General features: G+C 39.5%; 1 protein-coding gene across 1 annotated transcript in view; it reads right to left on the bottom strand.

Annotated features, from left to right (window-relative positions):
* LOC127638459 (chondroitin sulfate proteoglycan 4-like) overlaps positions 1 to 23,468 on the bottom strand; it is a 67,073-nt gene extending 43,605 nt beyond the window's left edge. The window contains exon 1 of the mRNA XM_052119997.1: positions 23,357 to 23,468. Coding sequence (XP_051975957.1) covers positions 23,357 to 23,435 — 79 coding nt within the window. The 5' untranslated portion in view covers positions 23,436 to 23,468. The remainder of the gene's footprint in view (positions 1 to 23,356) is intronic.
* Positions 23,469 to 24,354: the final 886 nt, after the last annotated feature.

The raw sequence follows: 24,354 nt of genomic DNA, 5'->3' as shown, positions 1-24,354 counted from the left end.
AAAAACTAAAATACAGCTCTACTTTGTTGGAATAAATCTTGACTAATATTTTCAGTGGACTTATTGGGGAAAAGAGAATGCTACAAAGAATTGGACTCCTTTTAAATCAACATGACGCAACATTCACAATCATTTTATTTCATAATATGACGTATTTCAGAGTAAAACGGGATATTCAACAAAAAAAAAAAAGTCTGCAAAGTCTGGTTAAAACTCAAATGTCAGCCAAAAAGAAAGTGGTTTTAGAAGTGGAGCAAGCCATTACATTTTAATGAAGATTACTAAAACAAATATTGTTTTCTTTGGTGTACTTTGCACTATAAGTATACAACTAAATATGTAAAGTTTGTTAAGACAAAGTTACAGTAGATGTTGGCTTGACAAAGCCCTGCCTTAAAGTTAAAAAAAGTTAAAAAAAAACTTATGGTTTGAAGGTTAGACCTTACAGTAAGACTAAAAAGCCAGCTAGATGACATGTATTTAAAGCAGATTACATAAAGTACTTAAAGAGACCTTGTGTTTATTTGTTTTATTAGAATTGTTTTTGAAAAGTTGCCCCATTTGAACATTCTGTCAATGTAAGTCTATGGGATATTAAATTGCTCGATTTGGGAAAACCGTAAGTTGAAGTAGTCAGAAAAGATAGAGATTAGTACTTCAGAACAGTCTGAAGGTCTGTACCAAGTGGGGTGGATCTAGCTTTTAAGCTCAAGGAGGAATTACATTTAATACTATTGGTCTTTGTTTAGCGATATTGGTAAAATCCATCTAAGCCAAAAGTGTAAAAGAGTATTTTGGCTTTTTCAAGACCAAGTTTGATAAAGTAAATAGTGCCAAAATATGTTTTTATGTTCACTTTAACATTTACTTTCAGCTTAAAACAGCAATGCATTTGTGTGTGAGAAATGTGTGTTTATTTGTGTTAAACTCTGGATTCTGTTGCTCTGAACAGGAAATGAGGGCAGGTAAAAGTGAAAAGAGGTAGCCTATATGAAGTAAGACTATATGAGGAAAAATGAACAAAACTCCTCACAGCACACCCCAAACTATATGCCTTCTCTCTCTCTCTCTCTCTGCTTAGTGTATAAAACTCTGAAAATGGGCCCTAATGTGTAGACGTCATAAACGGCTGTTATAGCTCTCCACAGGAGCTGAGGCCCATGCTTGGTTTGCAGTAGCTCATGTCCAGAGAATGAGCAGAATTATTTTCACTAGCACTGCCACTGTGTGTGTGTGTGTAGTACTCAGGTATTCCCAGTAGAATGCTAAAAAGCTGACGTTAGATTTGCCGCTGCAGTGTGAGAAACCAGAAATATAATTTGTAAATGTCCAGTTGCGATGATGTCAAACACCTGCCAGCTAAAGGAAAGCATTATGGAAAAAAGGGGTGGGGCAACATTACAAGCAACACAGAATGAATAGGCTCTATAGTCTACTATTCATACGCTCCACCCTCAATCCCTGACTCCTCCCACCTCATTTGAATTCAGCCTGGAAGCTATTATATTCTTTTGAGCTCACTGGAGTTGCTGTATCAATCTTCATTCAGATCTGACATTGTGTGTGTGTGTGTGTGTGTGTGTGTATTTTAGGATAAAGGCCAACTGCGGAGGGTTGTGCGGAGAGAGAGATAGTTGACGGACATGTCACGACCCGGCCCCGCCACACTCCACTTTCACTTTTACATTCTTTCACATCTTGAAAGTGAAAGTGGAGATTTTTGGTAAAATCAATCCTATCATATCTCTTCTGAAGATGTGGATTAAACCATATGGATTACATTTATGCTGCCTTTATGTCATTTTTGGAGCATCTAAGGTCTGGTCACCATTCACTTGTATTGTATAGACCATCAGAGATATTCTTCTAAAAACCTTCATGAATAAATAAATCTCAGAAATCATTTTAGAAAGCAATTTATTATATTTTGATGAAAGATAACAAATTTCTCTAGAATGGCATGCACTGATGAATTATGTGCAACAAGACCAGGAACATTGATTAAGAAAGTAAACTGGGTTGAATTTGATTTCACGTTTAAATAGCTTTTCTTGAACACAGATGTAGTTCATAATGATTGTGTAAATATAGACTCTCGTCATGGGGCTCAGATACTGAACAACAGAAGCCTTGTGTTACACTGTTACATGAGGCCAGTGTCTGATTTCTATCAGCTTCTCAATGTGTTGGCATTGAGTGAAACACTTAATTGAGCTACTGATCTATACATAAATCACCTCATTAATGTTGATGTGGAGACAATTGAACCTTTATGTTACCAAAAGTGTGTGTGTGTGTGTGTGTGCACAAGTCACTCTGGGCTTTAAGAAGAATAAGTGCTGGTGTGTGATCAGAGAGCCAGATCTGACACCCCTGCAACCCCCCCCCAGAAAAAAACAGCCTAAGTTTGCTGTTCTTAGCTTGGTCTCCTGGTCTGGTTTGGTTTTGCTGTTTATCCCTTTACGGCAGTGATGAGAAGAGACAGGATGGTTTTATCTAGTTTGGGAGTAGAGGGTAATGGACTAAACATGTGTCTTAGTTAGAGATCCCAGTAGAGGAGTGTGTGTGTGTGTGGGTGTGTTTGTGTTCAAATCGTACCTGTTAAATGTCACTCAAGGTGCCCTTTAAACACCCCCTTTCATTATACAACACATACAGCAATTCATACAACATATAGACCCCTGAGATCCACTCTGTGCCTGTGAGGATATGATCAGTGAATGATCAATAAGACAGATGTACGTATAGTCTTCATACAGTATAGCATCAAACAGATGCACACATCTAAAACACATTTTAAAAGTCAAAGCAGACAAGATTGTGTGTTTTATGAACATGCTCTGGACTTTCTGAAGAGCATGTAAAGAGATTACAAATCATCTTCAGTTTTGCTGCTGAACGACATACTTTATATTGCTTGGCCAACGAATCAACAGATCATTCTAGATTGCCAAACCTCTACATTTTGTGTAAGGGAATGCAAACAGCATGTGCAAATAAACAACGCTATCAGCGGTAAAAAAACACTCAAAAATAAAAAGTATAGAGAAATAGTTACATTTAAATAAAAAATGCACTTTTATCCAAATTTGTGTGCTATGTATGTTTTATGCTAATTAGATTATTAGTCTAGCATTAGCCTAGCAACATGCTAATGTGCGCATGATTCTAAATAGGTTACTTATGAGGTTGAAGTTGAGTTAGGATGCTGCCTTAGAAGGTGGTTGCCTATGTAGGCAGTGGACAGGTATTGGAACAGAGCTTGTCTAGAGGTTTTCTCACTTGGAGTTGCTGGTGTAGATTAGTGTGAAGGATGTTTCGTGCTTAAAAGGAGGGATTGTAAAAAAGCTTAATTCTGAGGAGACATTCAAAGCTCCCACAGGTCCTGTTACCCTTTACTGTTTTCTACTCTGGAGTCCAGCCTTCACTATGTATCACACACGCGCACGCATGCGCACACACACACACACACACACACACACACACACAAAACCCCTGGTGCTCACCGACACATTTACATTATAACTGAAGCCGCTGCTGCTGACACACACACACACACACACACACACACACACACACACACACACACACACACACACTATGCACAACAGTATGCGCACCCAGCTTTCCAAAGAAGAAAGGAATAGAGAGCGTTGGATTACAGCAGTCAGAAGTGAGAAAGAGGCCAAATTTCCCAAAATTCGCACAAGGAAATTCTTCACCACCGGAAGCCCATCAGGTTAAATTCCTGATCATACGGATTCCCATTAACAAGGATGTTCCGAAACCATTTTTTTTTTCATATCAACAGTTTATTTCAATTTTATCATCAAAATGGTTTAAATAAATTAATTAATAAAAACATATATGAAATGAAAATCTACGGAACCCCTTGGAGGACAGGACGGGAATAATTTTTCTTTAATAATTTTGCATTAACTCACAATAAGTTTTGTGTTCCCTTGCAATAGTTTTGCGATCTCTAAAACAAACAGGGCTAAAACAAAGTGTAAATATAGGTCTGACTATGCAAGGCTGTAGTTTGAAGTAATCACATTGACTGCATTTATACGATAGCCTATGTCGGCGTTAGCTAGCTAGCCAGCTTCATCAATAGCTGTTAGCAAAATTTGGTGGATGATGACGGTCGCTGTTTATAAAAACTGTACATTATAAATATGTTGACATAATTTCATCTCTAAGATAACATTACCTAGTGTTGCAGTCTGTTGTCGCTGTTGAATAGTGGAAGAGAAGAGATTAATGTCTTAGGCAAGGGTCTCGGGAGCGCATAAACGTCACATCCTTTGGATTTTCCTGGCAAAAGCGACCCGCTCCCTTTGCATGAAAATCAGTCTACAGGCTTTAATAGGCAACCTAGGAAGTCCGGTAAAGTGCTCATTTTTAAGTTGCGTTACCAGCCGTTCACACATTGGCAAAAAAAGGCGAATATTACATGAACAATTTTGAAGTAAAAATCTAGCTTTGAGACGCCGTTCTACTCGATAATGTTCAGTCTAGTTGTTTTATAAATGCAAGAATGCATTCTGTGTGAACGGCCACTGCCTTTTTTAGACTGTAGACAGCGAGCCAGTTCACTAGGCTTTAGAGCAGGGTTACTGTGATTATTATACAATGTTCTCTAATCAAGAGAGCTGAGGCTACATGATAGCCCCTCTTTATTGAGTGCAGACTTATGTTTCCACGGACATGATCTTCTCTGATGGACCTCATCAAACCTGAGATAATACTCTCAAAGTCTTTTTCTCCATTGGTGCTCATCATTCTGATGGATGGATAATAAACTGACAGATTGGAGATAATCGCTTGGCTCGAGGACAGAAATTGACTGTCAGATGACTGGGATCACAGTCACAAACAATCCGAACACGTGTGCTGTTTTTTCATTTCATTTCACTTCAACTATGGGCTCTTTGTTTAACAGACTATCTGCCTTTCATTATTTCATCTGCTCAGTGTTGTTCCTTGCTTGCTTGTGACCCGAGGAAAATTTCTTAGCAGCATGACGGTTCTTCATGTTTAACATAACATCTGATTCAGCTGGGCGTTTGTGGATGATAGAAAGCATTTCTCAGGAGGTGAAAATCTCGCTCAGTAAACTCTATTTAATTCCATTAAAGTTTGCGCCTTGTATTCCTGACCATTCTATAAGACTCTCTGAAGAAATAAAAATATCCTCCACATCTGATTAGTGTTTTATAACTTCACAGACACCAAATGAGAGCTGGGGACGAATGCTGAGAAAGGACAAGGATTCTGTCAGACTGATCGTTGTCTTAATAGTGTTATAAAGAATGGATGTACCATTATTTGAATACGCTTCCACTTTACATGCCTTTAAAAGGCACATACAAAAAGTGTGCACTAAAAATTGTCCGTAATATTAAAGGAAAAAGAATGTAAAAAGGTAAAAAAATACTATATATATATATATATATATATATATATATATATATATATATATACACACTCACCTAAAGGATTATTAGGAACACCTGTTCAATTTCTCATTAATGCAATTATCTAATCAACCAATCACATGGCAGTTGCTTCAATGCATTTAGGGGTGTGGTCCTGGTCAAGACAATCTCCTGAACTCCAAACTGAATGTCAGAATGGGAAAGAAAGGTGATTTAAGCAATTTTGAGCGTGGCATGGTTGTTGGTGCCAGACGGGCCGGTCTGAGTATTTCACAATCTGCTCAGTTACTGGGATTTTCACGCACAACCATTTCTAGGGTTTACAAAGAATGGTGTGAAAAGGGAAAAACATCCAGTATGCGGCAGTCCTGTGGGCTGAAAATGCCTTGTTGATGCTAGAGGTCAGAGGAGAATGGGCCGACTGATTCAAGCTGATAGAAGAGCAACTTTGCCTGAAATAACCACTCGTTACAACCGAGGTATGCAGCAAAGCATTTCTGAAGCCACAACACGCACAACCTTGAGGCGGATGGGCTACAACAGCAGAAGACCCCACCGGGTACCACTCATCTCCACTACAAATAGGAAAAAGAGGCTACAATTTGCAAGAGCTCACCAAAATTGGACAGATGAAGAGTGGAAAAATGTTGCCTGGTCTGATGAGTCTCGATTTCTGTTGAGACATTCAGATGGTAAAGTCAGAATTTGGCGTAAACAGAATGAGAACATGGATCCATCATGCCTTGTTACCACTGTGCAGGCTGGTGGTGGTGGTGTAATGGTGTGGGGGATGTTTTCTTGGCACACTTTAGGCCCCTTAGTGCCAACTGGGCATCGTTTAAATGCCACGGCCTACCTGAGCATTGTTTCTGACCATGTCCATCCCGTTATGGCCACCATGTACCCATCCTCTGATGGCTACTTCCAGCAGGATAATGCACCATGTCACAAAGCTCGAATCATTTCAAATTGATTTCTTGAACATGACAATGAGTTCACTGTACTAAAATGGCCCCCACAGTCACCAGATCTCAACCCAATAGAGCATCTTTGGGATGTGGTGGAACGGGAGCTTCGTGCCCTGGATGTGCATCCCTCAAATCTCCATCAACTGCAAGATGCTATCCTATCAATATGGGCCAACATTTCTAAAGAATGCTTTCAGCACCTTGTTGAATCAATGCCACGTAGAATTAAGGCAGTTCTGAAGGCGAAAGGGGGTCAAACACAGTATTAGTATGGTGTTCCTAATAATCCTTTAGGTGAGTATATATATTAACAAGACAATACATGTAATTGTAGATTTTTCAAGATGTGAAAAGTACGATTTTAGCATAAAATTCAATCTGGTTATTGCTCCTGGATAGGCCAGACTTGATAAACATTAAGTCATCATATGGCCTTTTGCTATTATTATAGGGTTTAACATTACATTTTAAAGTGAAAAGCAGATTTTTTTGGTATATTAAGTTTTTATCATTAACTAATATAAACTGTAATGACTTATAAAATATACAAGCACCAAAATGACAACCGTAATGCCCAAAACATGGTCACTGTATTATTTGTGGTGAAGTTCTGGCAACCACAGCTGTAAATGAAAAATTAACTATATTTTTAACAGTTTAAAATGCTGATAATTGGCCAAAAAAAGCAACAATGTGAGCCAGACTTTATGTGAGAGTAAAAAGTCTGACAATGTGTGACTAGTGCCAACCTAGAAGCAAATGACTCGTGCAAAGGTTGAACCGATGTCTCATGATATTTGGTCTCTTCTGACATTCAAAAATACAACAAATATAACACATAAGAGACACATCAAGAGTGCTGCTTGCCCATGCCACTCACCGCCTCTATGCTAAGGTTGCTAGGGCGTTTTGGCTGGTTGCTAGGTAGCCCAATCTGTAAGACTCTATGATATTTTGGTCCCTATACAGTATATGACTTGGGTCCCTCCTTGAATGAAGGTCAGTGTGGCCTGTTTAATGGTCCGTCAGTCAGTCAGTTTGATCGCTTAGAAAAGTAATAGCACACCTCTCCTCAACAAACCACACGATTTGAGGTATACTTCATGTCCGTAGCACAAACAGTGCTGGACATGTTACAAAGCAAAGTTTAATACTTTGAGTCAAATCCTTTGCCAACTGTATTGTTCATTGATGTGGACCACGCTACATTTTGTGCATAGTTGTGTTCCAACAGCATTTCATACTGGAATTAGCAAATATGCGCTGCATTATTTACGTTGCCACATGGGGCGCTATAGTGCTTCCTCATTGAGTTTTCTCTTTCAGGTCAACTACTGTACAGTTTGAAGAGAATATTACTGAGCAAGTAAGGCAAAGTCAATATATTTACAGCAACTTACATGAAGAATAACACATCCAGTTTAATGGCAACTTTTGAAGGTAAATCTATCGCCCCCTTGAGTAGAGAGGTATGTTACTGCCACAGTAACGCAAGAAAACTTTTATGTACGTACTCACATTGGCCAAGAGCTCACATATGCATACGCTTACTTGTATAAACCACGTTTTCGGCCTTATAAATACACATGCTGTTTTTGCTACTGCTCCTTTAAGACTTATATGTAAATGCACTGTGTTATAATTGGCAAACTTTCACATAACCGCAAAGGACAGGGAAACTAGTTAAATGCTGAATAGGAGGCATTTATTTTAAAGAGAATAAGAGACTGAGGAGTGATGCGAGAAAAATCAAACTAGCACATCTATGTAGGGGAAATGGTTTGCACGGCATATATAATAATATATGACCACAGAATACAGCGATTGACCAATCAGAATCAGACATTCCAGAGACCCTTGTTAAACTGTTGGTAGAGCAGCGCTTTCGTTTAGCTAAAGTCTGTGGCTAGTGATACTGCTGTCACATGTTACAGTCATAAACTGTATCGAGTTCCACTTAGATTGGATTAGACAAAACCTTCCGAAGAGCTGTAACGAATCGCTGCTCGTGTGGGTGCCGTTTCCTGCTGCTATTCCAGAGCCATCAATCATAAGTTAATGACATGGAACACCATCAGTGATGGGAATGTGTGTGTGGGTGTGTATGTGTGTATATGTGACTGCAGGACAAGGGTGTCTAACTCCACTCATCCCTTGAGCTACTGCCAAAACTGCTCTATCAGCCCAGAGAACCCACAAACACAGTACATTACACTCATATGGTGAGAACTCTCCATAGGCTTCTATTGATTTTAAACTGAACAAATTATATTTTCTATCCCATAACCCCTTAAACCTAACTTCACAGACACCATTTTGCATTTTTAAATGTTCATTAAGACATAATTTAATGTTTATTAAGCCGTTTGCCTCTTGGGGAATGTTAGCGAGTCCCCACAATGTAGCAGATATCAGGTTTACTATCCTTTTGGGGACATTTGGTCTCACACACGCGTACACATCTTGCTGTAACTCCTTGTTCTTCACACCAAGCTGCCACTGAACGCCATAAACATCAAGATGCCCTCTAAATGTCAATAACAAGAGCTCTCATTCATGCTGAATGTTGAAAGTGTTTGGGTGTAAAGTGTGTGTGAATATATGAATCTCAGGAGGTTTAAAGAGTTCAAAAGGATAGCTTGTAATCTCACACAAACACACTCTTTCAATAAATCCATTTCCCAGCATCCCTCATGGCAGCTACATCTGTGCTTGTGTGCAGTGTTCAAATTTAACTTAAAATTGGTTTAAATAAATCTAGACCTTCAACGCGACTCATGTTGTTAAATAAGAAAACAGAGTTTCACAATGAATACTGTAGGACACACTGTGGACGCCATACATATGTCACAGCCAATTTGTATTACCAAAGAGTCAATTCACATGATGCAAACACAAACATAACTGTTGGCCTTTTCTATAAGAAAGAAATAAAGAATGACAGACAGAGACAGACAGACAGATCAATATACAAATGTAAGAGAAAAGTGCTACGTATAGCAGATTAAAGGTCTTGTGTGTAGTGTAGACAGCATTGATTATTTTGGGAGTGATTCGCTTTTGTCTCTAAGCCAGAACATTCTGCAAGTCTGTACCAAGTTTGGTGGATGTAGCTCAAAAACAATTAGTTTGTCTGATGAATCTGACAAACTGACACTTGATGCCTATTCATTTGCACTTTTGAGGGATTCACTGGAAATTCTGAAGGCTCTAAGGGGTGGAGCTCTGACTCACACTTTGCTCATAAACGGCAAGGAATACATTCTGATTGGATAAACATGTCTCCACTATTCGTTTGTACACCGCAAATGGACAGAATCAGGATTGGAGCACAATCAAAAATACACAAGTAAATAAAGATAAATGAGAATGAAATGGACAAAAATGCGGTTATCTAAAGCAGTATTACACCAGCAAAGAAGGTTTTGCTGGCCCTGAGTGTTTTCCATTGTGTGCATGTCGATGAATCACACAGCAAGGCCATCACACCTTGTGAATGGTACTCATTTCCTCTGATTAACTCAACTGAGTCATTATGGTTTACCTAGTGGAGAGAGTCATTTAGTGGTAGACGACAAAGCCTGGAAACTTCTCTCTGCAGCCATACAGACACAGAAGGATTGCCTACTCGAAATGGGAGCGCTGCCTTGGCAGTCCTTAAAGTGGTTTTGGGCTCATAAGTGGGAGAGTGGCTTTTTTTTACACTTTATGAGACGCTGGGCGAATCCATCTCCGATGGGAGGGGCTGACGGGAGGAAAGTGGGACGCACGGGGGCTTGGTGGAAAAGGGAAAGTGTGCAAATAAAGTAAATAGTCTCAAAAACATTTTCACATGTCTGCTGTAAGAAAAGGTCTTTGTGCTGAAACCCAGTTTGTGGCTCTGCATCATGGAAAGCCATTGAAAAAAATACAGATATTTGAACAAAATTCCCAAAAAAGGAGACGTGTTTTACAAGCTGAATGAGATGTGTTTGAATAATGGCTTCTTCCAGAGGCTCCAAATGCTCTCAGTGCCAAATGGTTTGGCTGCTGGTTGAGGGCGTTGTCTGTCTTACCTCTCTTTGCCAATGACAACAGCAGAACTCTACAAACCCCTTCAGAACAGGTTTATTTAAAAACAGCTTTCTTTCCTTCTAGACTAACGCATCTGGGTTTTCCTTACCACGTTAATACATTTCATAAATTAAGTTTTGAGAAAAAAGTTACACAAATTTGACTAGCAAAGACCTTGTTAAAACATTACAAAACATATATAAAATATTAGCTCTGACTTGTAAATCTGGTTGGATGAGCAACGTTCGAAGCAGTTGTAAACTCCAACAGTTGCTTATGAACAATAGTGAAAAAAGTTCTCTGATTATTAATGTTAATAAATGTATCTTTTTAATAAATGTTATTGTCTTTTATTATATTGCTGTTGGCGCTGTTTAAACAAATGCAAAAAGAAACTTGATGCAAAGCGTTACAGTGATTATATGAAGATAATGTCACTAGATTTGCATTGTTGCTTTATTAGCTTTGATCTTTGGGTTAAAGACTGACAGATGTTGCACTAACAAACACAATTAAAATATTTTAAAATGACTTCAAAATGTTACAATAAAATGATATACTCTAGATGGATGTTGAGGCAGACTGAGGTTCAAAACAGATGTTTTTATTCATGTTACATCAAAATGTGTTTATCATGAAGTGTTAGGCTGTAAATAAGACATTGTATAAAAAACTAGATTCATAAGCCAGGAAGTTGTGTACGCTTTCTCCAAGCCTGCCACCAAACATGTTTGTGGAAGGCTCTGAGTATTTTTTAAATGTTTCCATATATTTTATAGTCTATAAATGTTCACTGAATAGATGGTAAAATCCAGATAGTATCTGGAATTCCAAGCAGTTTGCTCAGCCACAGATGATTGGAAATGCCTGAAACAGCCTTTCAAACATAGCTCATTTTCAGATCCATGGAACAAAGTAAAGTTCAAATTTATCCTTGACTTTTAACTATTTGATTCAGGATTAAGTGTTCATCCGTCATTTTCAAATGTTCCAGACAGACAGCCAATATTTAGTGCTGTTCGGATATCCCTTTACATTCTTTGTAACACACTAAGTTTGCATTATGACATCACTGGTTCCACCAAGGACATACGGAAAGCTATTTATGATGTGATACACTTTTGTACCAAAGGGTCTTAAAAGCATTCAGTGATACTTTTGAACTATTACTTATCATAAGAATTGTGTATTTCACTTATTAATGTTAATAAATGTAACTATATAGGTAGCCTGGGTAGCTCAGCGAGTAAAGACGCTGAGTCCCACCCCTGGAGTCACGAGTTTGAATCCAGGGTGTGCTGGGTGACTCCAGCCAGGTCTCCTAAGCAACCAAATTGGCACAGTTGCTAGGGAAGGTAGAGTCACGTTGGGTTAACCTCATCGTGGTCGCTATAATGTGGTTCTCGCTCTCGGTGGGGGGGACGTTGTGTGTTGTGCGTGGATGCTGTGGGGAATAGCGTTAAGCCTCCACATGCGCTATGTCTCAGCGGTAATGGGCTCAACAACGCAAGGATTTACGGTGTCAGATGTGGAGGAAACTGAGATTCATCCTCCGCCAACCGGATTGAGGCGAGTCACTACGCCACCACGAGGATTTAGAGCGCATTGGGAATTGGGCCTTCCAAATTGGGGAGAAAAATAAAACAAATAATAAATAAATAAATGCAACAATATATTATGTTGGTTTTACAAAGCCAACCATTTGTTACAGACCAATCCCAATATTTACAAAAATTACAGTGCATACGCAGTAAGGCTACGTCCACATTAATCTGGATATATTTGAAAACTATGTTTTCGTTTTCGAAACGCTCTCCATGCAGACTGCTGTTTTCAAGCGACTTACAGTGCACTTATTACAGGGACAATCCCCCCAGAGCAACCTGGAGTTACGTGCCTTGCTCAAGGACACAATGGTGGTGGCTGTGGGGATCGAACCAGCGGCCTTCCGATTAAAAGTTATGTGCTTTAGCCCACTACGCCACCACCACTCCTATTAAATCCTCTTACTGCACATGCGAAAATTGCTGTTACATGTACAGGCTACAAGAAAGTTGGTGGCAAAAACCAGAGCACATAAGAACATAAGTCAAATTCACACCCTTTCAACATTCCTAACATACCACCATAGGCTAGTTAAGTTCTGGTCATTGGCTTGCATACAGATTGAAAATGTGGAATGATAATTAGATCTTTGCATTGTTTTTGAGGAATGTATTTTGGTGCGTTTTGAAAGAGCTGTTTGGAATTCTCCAGGCAATGTCACAGTTCAATTCCCTGACCTTCCCCAGAACTGGCCAGCCTTGACAAACATTCAGAGTTCCTCTGACTTGATTATGGGAGTTTATCGATTTCAACTCATGGCTGTCTGCTATGCAAACAAAAGCAGCTGTTTGATTCCTTTCAATTGGTCCATCCAGCATCAAGAGACCTTTGACTGGACTATACCGGAGCTAGGTGGATTTTAATTCAGAAAAGGTCAAATATTCACATTAAATACAGCCCTGAGGATCCCATTTAAACAAAGAAGGTTAGACAAAAATTTCCTTTCCAGAATTTTGCAGAAGAAGCTCATTATAATAGATAACATACCCTGTGGGTGATCTTTGAGGTATAAGGGATTCTGCTGCATTTTGCTGTTTATATTGAAAACAGAGGTCAAAATAGTTTTTAATGGTTTGGGTTTAATTTGGCATCTATGGTAATTAAAATGATCCATACACTGTAAAAAATTAAAAAAAAAACTGTATATTTAAGGTATATTTTAATGTGCAGTACCATCGTTTATATTATTAAATTACAATAATAGCTTAATATATTAACCTTCTGAGAATGTAGAAATCTGCTTTTCATTTTATGCATTGTTTAAAAACAAAAAGGATCCTCTTTTGTACCAATGTGGAATGGCCATTCCCACTACTTAATAGATCCTTGTGATGGCGTGGTTGCCTCCGCTTCTGAGACCGTCAATCCCTGCATTTTATGACATGGCTCCACGTGCCCCATTGACCTCAAGGAGGAACCCCATGTGAAGCTACCCTCCCTAGCAACCGTGCTAATTTGGTTGCTTAGGAGACCTGGCTGGAGTCACTCTGCACACCCTGGATTCGAACTCGCGACTCCTTGTTTTTTTTATTGAAATTTTTTATCCCCTTTTCTCCCCAATTATGGAATGCCCAATTTCCACAACTTACTAGGTGCTCGCGGTGGCACGGTTACTCAACTGAATCCCGTGAGGACAATGAGGACAAGTCTCAGTTGCCTCCAGTTCTGAGACAGTCAATCCACGCATTTTATCACATGGCTCACTGTGCATGACACCGCGGAGAAAAACATGTGGAGACTCATGCTACTCTCCGCGATCCACACACAACTTACCACGCTCCCCATTGAGAGAGAGAACCACTTAATCACGACCACGAGGAGGTTACCCCATGTGACTCTAACCTCCCAAGCAACCGGGCCATTTTGGTTGCTTAGGAGACCTGGCTGGAGTTGGCCCATACCCCCACACACACTCCGAACACAATACACACAGTTTACACACACAGATATGCATCAAACACAATGCATACACTCTACACACATTATAGACTGTGTTAAGCTAATCAGTAGTGTTACTGACTGTGTTTTGCTATCGAGTTGTGTTATAGAATGTGTTGCTTTATTGACTGTGTGTTATACTATAGAGTTGTGTTGTAGACTGACTCGCATTGTGTTGTACAATATAGCTCTGTGAAACTAATTTCACCCTCCCTAGCACTTTGCTCTCAAAATACTTTTCCTCCTGCTTATTTTAAGCTCTCAGAATTCTGCGATGACGGAATAAGTGTGTCCCTGTGACTCACAGTAATGGCCTGTTACCCCACCCAGTCTGCTAACAGCAGCCTCTGAGGCAGCACATGGCCCGTCTGAATGTGGGTTATATTTACCCGCTTTGCTGCAGAAAGGCCCATCCCAGAGCTCCACTGTGTCTCCAGAGAGTGCCTTTCTAAAGAGATGTTTGCAAATTAGCCAGAACGCCTCTGGCTGGCTGGAGGTTTAATGCAGGACAGAAGTCAGAGCTGACACGCAAGCATGCTAACGGCTACGTAAAGATCCCAGTGGAAAGTTCTAGCATTGTGTACTGTTCACAGACTCCAGCAAAACCAGAGAGTGTTGAAGCCACAGAAGACTGGAAGACCACTCACAGTTAAAAAGACAGCACACATTAAAGAACAAAAATGTTCTTTAATGGTTCTTTGCAAAACCTTAGCTTTAGCAAGAACTATATTTGTTATATAGGGCTCTTGAGTTTATTGTTCTTTGGAAATAATAAAAAAAATGCTTAAATGTTACATTATACCCTTAAATAAAAAGTACTGTATCATGGTACAGTGACGGTATCATTTGGGAATATCATGGTACTTTGATAAGTATATATAGTAAAGTGATTCACTTACAGTATTAACATTGTACTAAATAGTACTACCACGGTATCATGTTACAAAAACCACAGTATTACCTGTCCAGCTGAAAAAAAAAAACAGACTTAAAACAGACTAAGGTAGTTAGCTGGTCAATCAGCATGGCCAAACTGGTTAGGCTGGACTTGTTTTAGAGGGGTTTTAGCCATTTGTCAGTTTGTCAGGATGGGAGGCTAGCTGGTCAACAAGCTAAACACCAGCTTAGCCATGCTGGGAAACCAGTTAAACCAACTTAACCTATCATTAATTCATTACTTGGTCTCCAAGTCTGGCCAAGCTGTTTAGTCTGGACTGTTTTGATGGATTTAGAGGGGATTTGGCCACTTGTTGTTTGGTCAGTTTTGGAGACCAGCTGGTCAACCAGCTTAACACCAGCTTGGCCACATTGGGAGGCCAGCTAAACCATCTTAAACCAGCCTAAGGTCATTACTTGGCCAAACTGGTAGGTTTGGATTGTTTTAATAGTTTTAGAGGGGTTTTGGCCACTTGTTAGTTGTCAGGGTGAAAGACAAGCTGGTCAACCAGCTAAACACGAGGTTAGCCATGCTAGGAGACCAGCTAAATCATCTTAAACCAGCGTAAGGTAATTACTTCATCTTCTAGTCTTGCCAAACTGGTTAGTCTAGACTGTTTTGATGGTTTTAGAGGGGTTTTGGACACTTAATGGTTGATCATGCTTGGAGACCAGCTGGTCAACCAGATTGACCAATGCTGGGAGGTCATTACTTGGTATTCCATTGGTAGGTCTGGATTATTTGGATGGTTTTAGATGGTTTTTGGGTGATTACCAGTTGGTGAGGCTGGGAGACCAGCTGGCCTACAAGCTTAACACCATATTGGCCATGCTGAGAAACCAGCTAAACCAGCCGAAGGCCATTACTTGGACACCCAGTCTGGCCAAACTGGTTAGTCTGGACTGTTTAGAGGTTGTGGCCACTTGTCGGTTGGTCAGGCTTGGAGACCAGCTGGTCAACCAGCTAAACATTAACCTGGACATGGTAGGATACCAGCTAAACCAGCCTAAGTTCATTACTTGGTCTTCCATCCTGTCCAAACTGTTAGGTCTGGATTGTTATGATGGTTTTAGAAGGGTTGTGGCCACTTGTCAGTTGGTTTAGGCTGGGAGACCAGTTTTTATATATTATAGGTTCTTCAGATCTTCATAGCGTAATAGATCTAAGCATTATCCACCAAAAAATAAATAAATAGTGAAGTTGTCCTGAGTTCTTTGAAGCACATGTAGATGGTTTCCTTAAGTACGTCTCCTATGCTATAATACACTAATTTAAAAAGCTTGATGCTATGGGATCAGGCAGTAAAATCCTTTCAGGAACCTTTATTTTTAGAGCAGTCATTAGATATCTATTTCTAAAATAGAAATAGAGAATCTGTTTTATATCTGTTTAATATACCATACATGCTGTCAGTAACTGCATTATAGATGCATTTTCATTGGTCTGTTTCTGCATGGGCTTTAATCCTAGCAGTTGGCAGTTGTGCCCTCTCAGGTGCAAGTGATTCTGGGCTGTAAATGATCTTGTCAATGCAAAAGGGTGCTGCAAAAGTTTCTTGATCAGCAGACTGGAAAGATTGTGTCTCTGAGGAAGCTGTGTGAGGTTGTGGTGGCCCCTGTGCTGCATCATGAAGATGAGTCATGCAAAACTGCCTCTGAGGGACACCACCTGAACAACTCAATTTAAACAAACTCACAGTATGGGATTTGGATCGGGCTCGTCAGACGGATACACCTACCTAGTTTTAATTAATTAATTTAAACACAATTTTTATGAAACATTTTTAATAAACAGCTGACATTGAGCTGATAAAAAACAGGTATCGGACTCAGTATTGGCAAGTACTAAAAAAAGTAACGGTACTTGAACTCATTCATCACTACTAACTGACTATATGCTCTAATTCATATCAGAGCCAATCATGGATGAAACATCTAGAACCGCAACCAAGTTTTACCAGATTCATGCCCACTTATGGTTGTTGCACACACTCTCTGTGCATGTCTCAATGTAAATGCCACTGCTACAGCAGGGTTGCTAATGGGTTCTGGATGGTTGCAAGGACATTACAACATGGTTTCTAGGTAGTTGTGGGTGATTTCTAGGTAATTGCACACTGGTCCAAGTCTTAAGAGTCTCCTCTCAAGCCTCTATGCCATTCTGGTCTCTAGAAATAGCTTATATTTCTCCTTCAATGCAAGTCTATTGGATGTTTTAGCACGTTTTATTTGTAAAATTGTAAGTGCATTCAATTCGAAAAAAATTTAAATAAGCTTACCTCTCTTAAGCCACACAATTGGTGGTATCATTCACGCTGTAGCACAATGTGGGACAAGATAGGGCCCATTTAGACCAAACATGGTCTTGTGCTAAAATAAGCTAGACACAGCGCATAAAAAGTAAAGCAGAAAGGTGTCTTGAGACACATTTTTTAAAAGTTATTTTCAACTTGACGTGGTGTTCCTTGCTGAGAGGCTGAAAAAAAGAGATGCAGCACAACGCTCTAAGACATCCATACAGCAAGTGGTTACATAGAAAAAACTGTTGAATAGAAAAACAACGCATTCGTATGAGTGGTCAAGTTTTTTACTTAGGGTGTTGTGGAAATCCCAAACTTTTAAGTATCAGCACTAGTTATATTTTTGCCTTAAAATCGATAGAAAATGGCCTGAATGTCTATAGCAATTTTTTTTTAAATCATAGCACTACTAATGGCACTTAAATGGCAAAAGTTTTGTCTGCTGACTTGGCCTCCATTGAAGTTTCGACACAGGAGGCAGGGTTGGAATGACCTTCACATCCCACACTGTTACATCCTTGCAGGCTCGGCCCACTGCGTTTGTGTTTAAATTAGCATGTGGGACAATAGTTGAATGACGATGTTCAAATATGAATTTAACATGATACAATGCGACAGTGAGCTGCCAGGAGCTGCTGTGGGGACAACAACTGACCAGACTGCACCATACAGTATACCCACAAACCCTCTGTCTTTCTGTAGAGCCACATGAGACACTACTGAATGAATATGAGATGACAGGAATATGGAGTCTGTTTTATCTATTCCCAAAAGTCTGGTATTGTAGAGGTTAGAGGATGTGTGTGTTTGTGCGAGAAGTGAAAGACTCAAGCATCAGGGATTCAAACTTTCGGCATCGATTCCTGTGTGGGCGGCAAGTTTCCATGGGGACGACAGATTGTGGGAATGTTACAGACCTGATTCGATTGCATAGGGTAGCGTTAGTCTCGCATAGCCAGACTTTTGACGATGGGCATAAAGTCTGGTCCACAAGTTAGATCATTCTAACCAAAAACCAACCACTTAGACACTTGTTAGGTGAACAATTACAGTTCACTTTATTTACGAGACATTCACAGCCAAGTAAATCTGAAATCAGATTGCTTTGCAGTTTATTCTGGCCAAGAACTGCCCACTTAGAAAGGAAGAGGCTATTTAAAGGGATCATTTACTCACCCTCATGCCATCCCAGAAGTAAATGAATTTCTTTCTTCAGCAGAACACATTTGAAGAAAAATAGAAGAATATCTCAGCTCAGTAGGTCCTTAAAATGAAAGTGGATGGTGATCAGACCTTTTGAAGCTCCAAAAATCACATACAGTCAGCATAAACATCATCCATATAACTCCAGTGGTTAAATTAATATCTTCTAAAGTGAAGCGATCTTTTTGGTGTGAAAAAGATAAATATTTATGTACGTAACTGTAAATCATTACTTTCGGTCAACAGCAGAGGGCGGAGTTCACGCTGTCTTTTGTGTGTAGTATGCATGTTAGCATGTTATAGATGTAATCTCAAGTTTTTCAATCGGTTGAGACATCCAGGATGAGCAAACCAACCAATGAAGCTTCTGTACAGTGTTCCTCCTACTTCTGGGTGTTCGCATGTGCGTCTGTTCTCATGTGAACATGCCAACGTGATTGCGTCACACATGCATACTGCTACTGACCGGAAGCGATGATTTATAGTTAAAAAGTACTAAACTTGATTGATCTTTAAAATGGATATTTTTCGCAGCAAAAGCTATCGTTTTGCTTTAGAAGACATTCATTTAACCAGTGGAGTCGTATGGATGACGTTTATGCTGATTGTCTGTCATTTTGGAGCTTTACAGCTCGGATCACCATCCACTTGCATTTTAAGGACCTACTAAGCAAACATATATTTCAATTTTTCTTCAAATGTGTTCTGCTGAAAGAAGGTCATAAACACCTGGGATGGTGTAAAGGTGAGTATTTTTTGGGTGAACTAAACCTTTTACAGACATGTAAAGCAACCAAGTACATTTAGCTTTTATACATGACAATTAGGGGCAAATAAATCTGAAACCAGATTGCTGCTTATTCTAGCCAAGAATCATCCACCTAAGGCTAGGGTATATGTATATTTTTTTTTTCTTCATGTGCTGTTCTGTCTGCATGGTTGAGTGCTCAGCCTTTCACTTATTGAAACATCTTTCTCTTTTCTCTTTATACTTGTTGGATTGCGAGCGCATATGGACACGTTCAATACGTGCGCAGTGCACCACTACTTTGTGATACTCTTTTGACACAGTCAACTGCATGGACACGCCTTGCCAACTTTGGGAAATCTGGTGACTTCTGATGACTTATAGCAGAAAACTTGACTATGTTTCCCACTAGACCAATAAAAATGTGTGCACCCCGACTCCCAGAAAGTGCATAAAACAAGCTATTTAGACTGGAGCTTGAAGTTTTGAGAAGGTCTTTGCCATTTTTTGTGTGCAATATGCATCAGCTACACATGGGCGGTCCGTGGTCATGCCATCTGATGCTAGGGTAGCATTGAATGGATCGTAAAATACAGCTTCCTTTTGGACATCAATTTGGAGCTTCAAATCCAGCTCCAAACAGAAATCTCAAAACATTCTTCCCATTATCCAGTTGCAAACAGCAGGCGCTGAGAGATCAGCGAAGATAAATGTTTGCCTTCTGTTTCTTAGATGCCCCTTGTCGTGCATGAAGCAGCCGCTCTCTTGGTGAGCCATAAACTAATCTCATCAATTTACAAATACAAATATTATGTTTATTAATCTAATGTGCAGAGCTGTACAAACATTTATTACCCTGCCAACTAGCTAGACCCAAACATATGCACAGCAGCAATCCATAACATGACAAACATTCACACACACACACACACACACACACACACACACACACACACACACACACACACACACACACACACACACACACACACACACTCCTTTTATAGCCTGAAATGTTCACCAGGCCTGTTTGTGTAGCATGTTGCCATGGTGAAAGATAGCAGCGTGGAGATTGTTTCATCGTCCACCAATGCACAATGCTATTCGTACACTGCATTCTAAATATTAGAATAACTGACTGACCATGATTTAGTCCAGCAGTGACATTCAGATTTTTAAATTCTCAATACTATATAATCGTTTAAATTTCTGCAGCACCCCCAGTGGCACCAAACGGAATTGCAAAAATAAATACAGTTTCCAAACGATCACCCCTTCAGCAGGATTTTATGCAAATACTTGATTCTGATTTGTCTTGATGCCTTCCCATCTCCAGATTTCAGATTTCGAACACAGCCAACCTCTCTCCAAACAGCTGCTTATGTCACGCCCCATGCATCTACATTTTAGCTAGACTTGGTGGATGAACATTTTTACTGTTTTTTGACCCTGTTTACACCTGGTATTATGATGCGGCTTGAGTGACCCACTTACATGTGGTCCAGTGAGAACCATCGCTGTTTACACCTGGTTTACAACATGTGTTCGGATTTAGAGGGGAGGGTCTCTTTTTCATGAAAACATACATCAGTCACTATGTCAGTGTGTGTCAGTGCATGATAATAAAGTACAAAAACGTCATAAATGACAAAGCGTGAAAAAAATGGCGCACTGTTTCTCCCAGACATGTTTGAAATTAAATCTAAGCACAAATGCAAAATGTGAAGCAGAATTATGCTTTATTTTAGTGGATTACCCGTATTAAAGGAGCTTCAGGTGTTTGTGCTTTTCATCTGGGTTGATATCAGACCCACTAAAGAAGATACGTGAAGCTCTTGTGATTGTTTATGTATCTGCTTTTTAAAATGTTTTCGATCGGATGGGTATTTCCTTGCAGCTCATAAATGGCAAAGTTTAAACTCTTGTTTTAGCCCAGCGGTTGATCGTCAGGTGAGGGGTGGCGCTTCACTGCTGCCAGGACGCATACAGAAAGGATTAGTGTTTACACCTTAAATGCAATGTGGACCCATATGATCACAAAACATTTAAGACCCTGTTTAGACCTGTATTTATGGCTGACCACATGTGATCGATTCACCTGAAACACATCTTAATACCAGATGGAAACGGGGTCTTAACACATGGTGCTCATGTGGTGTCTAATGATGGAGGAAGTAGCCATAAACAAATGAAGGGATGTGATGTCAATAGTGCATCCTGGTAGTTGATGAACGGATCTCTCACACACACTCTAGATAAGTGGTACTCAACTGGTTGGTCCTGGCCCAAAGATTTATTGCAGGCCTGTTCTGATGAGGTCATGGAAAACTAATGGTGAATGCAAGTGGTTAAATGCATCTAAACATAATTGTGCATAGTTAGGATAGCAAATTAAATAGGCTTTTAAAAAGGACATCAAAAGTCGTGCATCAAATCAAACTCTACTGTATTTCTCCACAAATGTATCTGTCACTTGGGAATATGGCTAATGCCACAACAATATTAAGCCAAGTGTTTAATCAATGTATATCAGGCTTGTAAAAAACATCATTACTTTTCAATGGTCGATTTAACAGACCCGATGAAATCAAACTAAAATGTTGAGGCTTTTAGTCTAAATGTGTTTTGAAAGTCATCTATATACAAGTTAACTTCTCTATATGCATTTTAAATTTATTGTAAAATAAAACAATATTGATTATTCATTCTGCACTACAAAGTTGATGATTTGTTTCCAATAAAATGCTCTTTAGAATAAGAATAAGTGTTGCCAACTGTCCTGTAATTTGACATAACGTCCCATTTTTTAGAAGCGAAATGCTTGAGAGGTACCCCCGCTCAAAATGCACAAGCATCCCATAATCGAATGACGAAAACTCAGCAACCCTCATAAGAATATCCCCCCAAATATTGACTACAACCGACTAGCAAGTAGCAAATTATGAATCATAGATACAATGCCAAATAATGCCTATTGGCTACTTTAAAAAAAAAGTGGACAAGCCCTTCGATATGTCCCACCCCAACTTCCAGTTTGAACTGGATATACGTTAACATGAGAAAGTAAACTGCCTTCCTCAAGCGAATTCATGGGGACATTTTTGTTTACTTTTGTATAATAATCTATATTGTGTCACCACTTGATGTCCAATGTTAAATCTGGGTCTTGAAGCAAAACCACCTTTTGATAAATGTATGGTTAGAGAAACCGGGCTGGTGTTGTTGGTTTCACAGATCTCTAATTGGTTTATGGCAGCTGGTCTTGCAAAAACACTTTGATCTGTATCTCAGAACAACGAACACTTCAGTAACACTTCAACTCTTGTGCCAATAAGACTGCAGGTTTCACAGCCGACACTGAAGATCTCAGAGCAACAGAAAAAAACTGAAAAACACGAACATCTGTGTGAGGGTCAGCTGATCCGCACCTCTGAAAGTGACTCTTTATTATGGGACCTCTGATCAGTGAGAGCACACTTCCAACTGAGCTAGCAGCTGCCAAACACCCCAATGCACGCACAGCCGCCTCAACGGAAACACGGTTAGAGTGAGAGAGAGAGGGAGCGAAGGAGAGGGAGGGGTTGCCAAACTGTGGGTTTATTGTATATACCGGCAGAACAGACTCGAGCCTGTAATGAATGAGTCTTTCTGTGATAGATGCAGGGAACCTTGTCTTAAAAACACACACACACACACACACACACGTACATTTACTAAGCTATCTTAATGAGGACATACCATAGACTTGTTTTAATATAGGGCTAACTATAATGATGATCACAGACTAACTCTAACTCTAACCCTAAACCTATCCTTACCCCTATAAAACCTTTTGCTATTGTTTGAATGAATAAATAAATTAAAACCTTCTTAATTTATGGATTATTTTCCAAATGAGGACGTCCCCAAAAGATTTTGTCTAATTTAGGAAAACTTGTTGGGACTAATTGGCCCCCACAAAAAGTAAATACACATACTCTTACATATATGAAGCTTATCCATAAAACTTGCATATTCATATTCTTTGCATAATTCACATATCAATAAAACTTTATAAACTTTTGCACTAGTTTTAATGCACACACATACACTAAATCATACTGTAGTATTACATTGCATTTCTGGATTATTTAGACATAATACTCAGAAACTAAGCTGTCTTACCTCCATGGGTGGTCTGGAGCAGGTATAGCAGTGCCAGCAGGGGTGGTAGGGCAGACAGGAATGGGCACAGGGCTCTCATCTTGCCACTTTAGTCCGAGTCTCTGAGTTTCTGTAGCCACTTTGGGACTAGCAGTGTGTACAGCGTGTACTCATGGAGGGGGCGGGACGGACATGGATGAAAATTACACCCCCCAAATATAGAGGGAAATCCAGCCACCACACACACACACACACATCCCTGGAAAAATTACTCCTCTTTCTCCACCCTTCTAAACTCTGTGAAATTATTCAGCTTTCAATAGCAGAGATCATTCAGAGAGACCTCAAAGTTTCTTCAAATCGTTCAAGATTTGAATGCTGTAGCAAATAAAAAAAGCTTCTAATTAGAACCAAAAACAGTTTTATAAACTTTATAAAAATATGTGCCATAGTATAACTTTTTTAAATTCTACCTTGCAACTGCATAACAATGCACTACCAAGCAGCCACATAGCAATGCAAAAAAACAACTCTCAGAACACCATAGCAACCATAAAGCAATGCCATGGAAACCACCAAAGCAACCCCTTAGCAATGCAATAAAAAACACTCAGAACACCTTGGTAACCATACAGCAACGCCCTGGAAACCACCCAATCAACCACATAGCAATGCAATAAAAACACTCAGAACTCTTTAGCAACCGCATAACAACACTCTGAAAACCACCCTAGCAATCACACAGCAATGCAATAAAAAACACTCAGAACACCTTGGCAACCATATAGTAACACCCTGGAAATGCTGTAGCAAATAAAAAAAGCTTCTAATTAGAACCAAAAACTGTTTTATAAACTTTTAAAAATATGTGCCATAGTATAACTTTTTTAAATTCTACCTTGCAACCGCATAACAATGCACTAAAACTCACTACAAACACTGTAACAACCATAGAGCAACACTCTGGAAACCACCAAAGCAACCCCTTATTGCAATGCAATAAAAAACACTCACAACAC

The sequence above is a fragment of the Xyrauchen texanus genome, chromosome 46 (assembly GCF_025860055.1).
Source record: "Xyrauchen texanus isolate HMW12.3.18 chromosome 46, RBS_HiC_50CHRs, whole genome shotgun sequence".
NCBI lineage: Eukaryota > Metazoa > Chordata > Actinopteri > Cypriniformes > Catostomidae > Xyrauchen > Xyrauchen texanus.
This window is presented reverse-complemented; position numbering and strand designations above follow the sequence as displayed.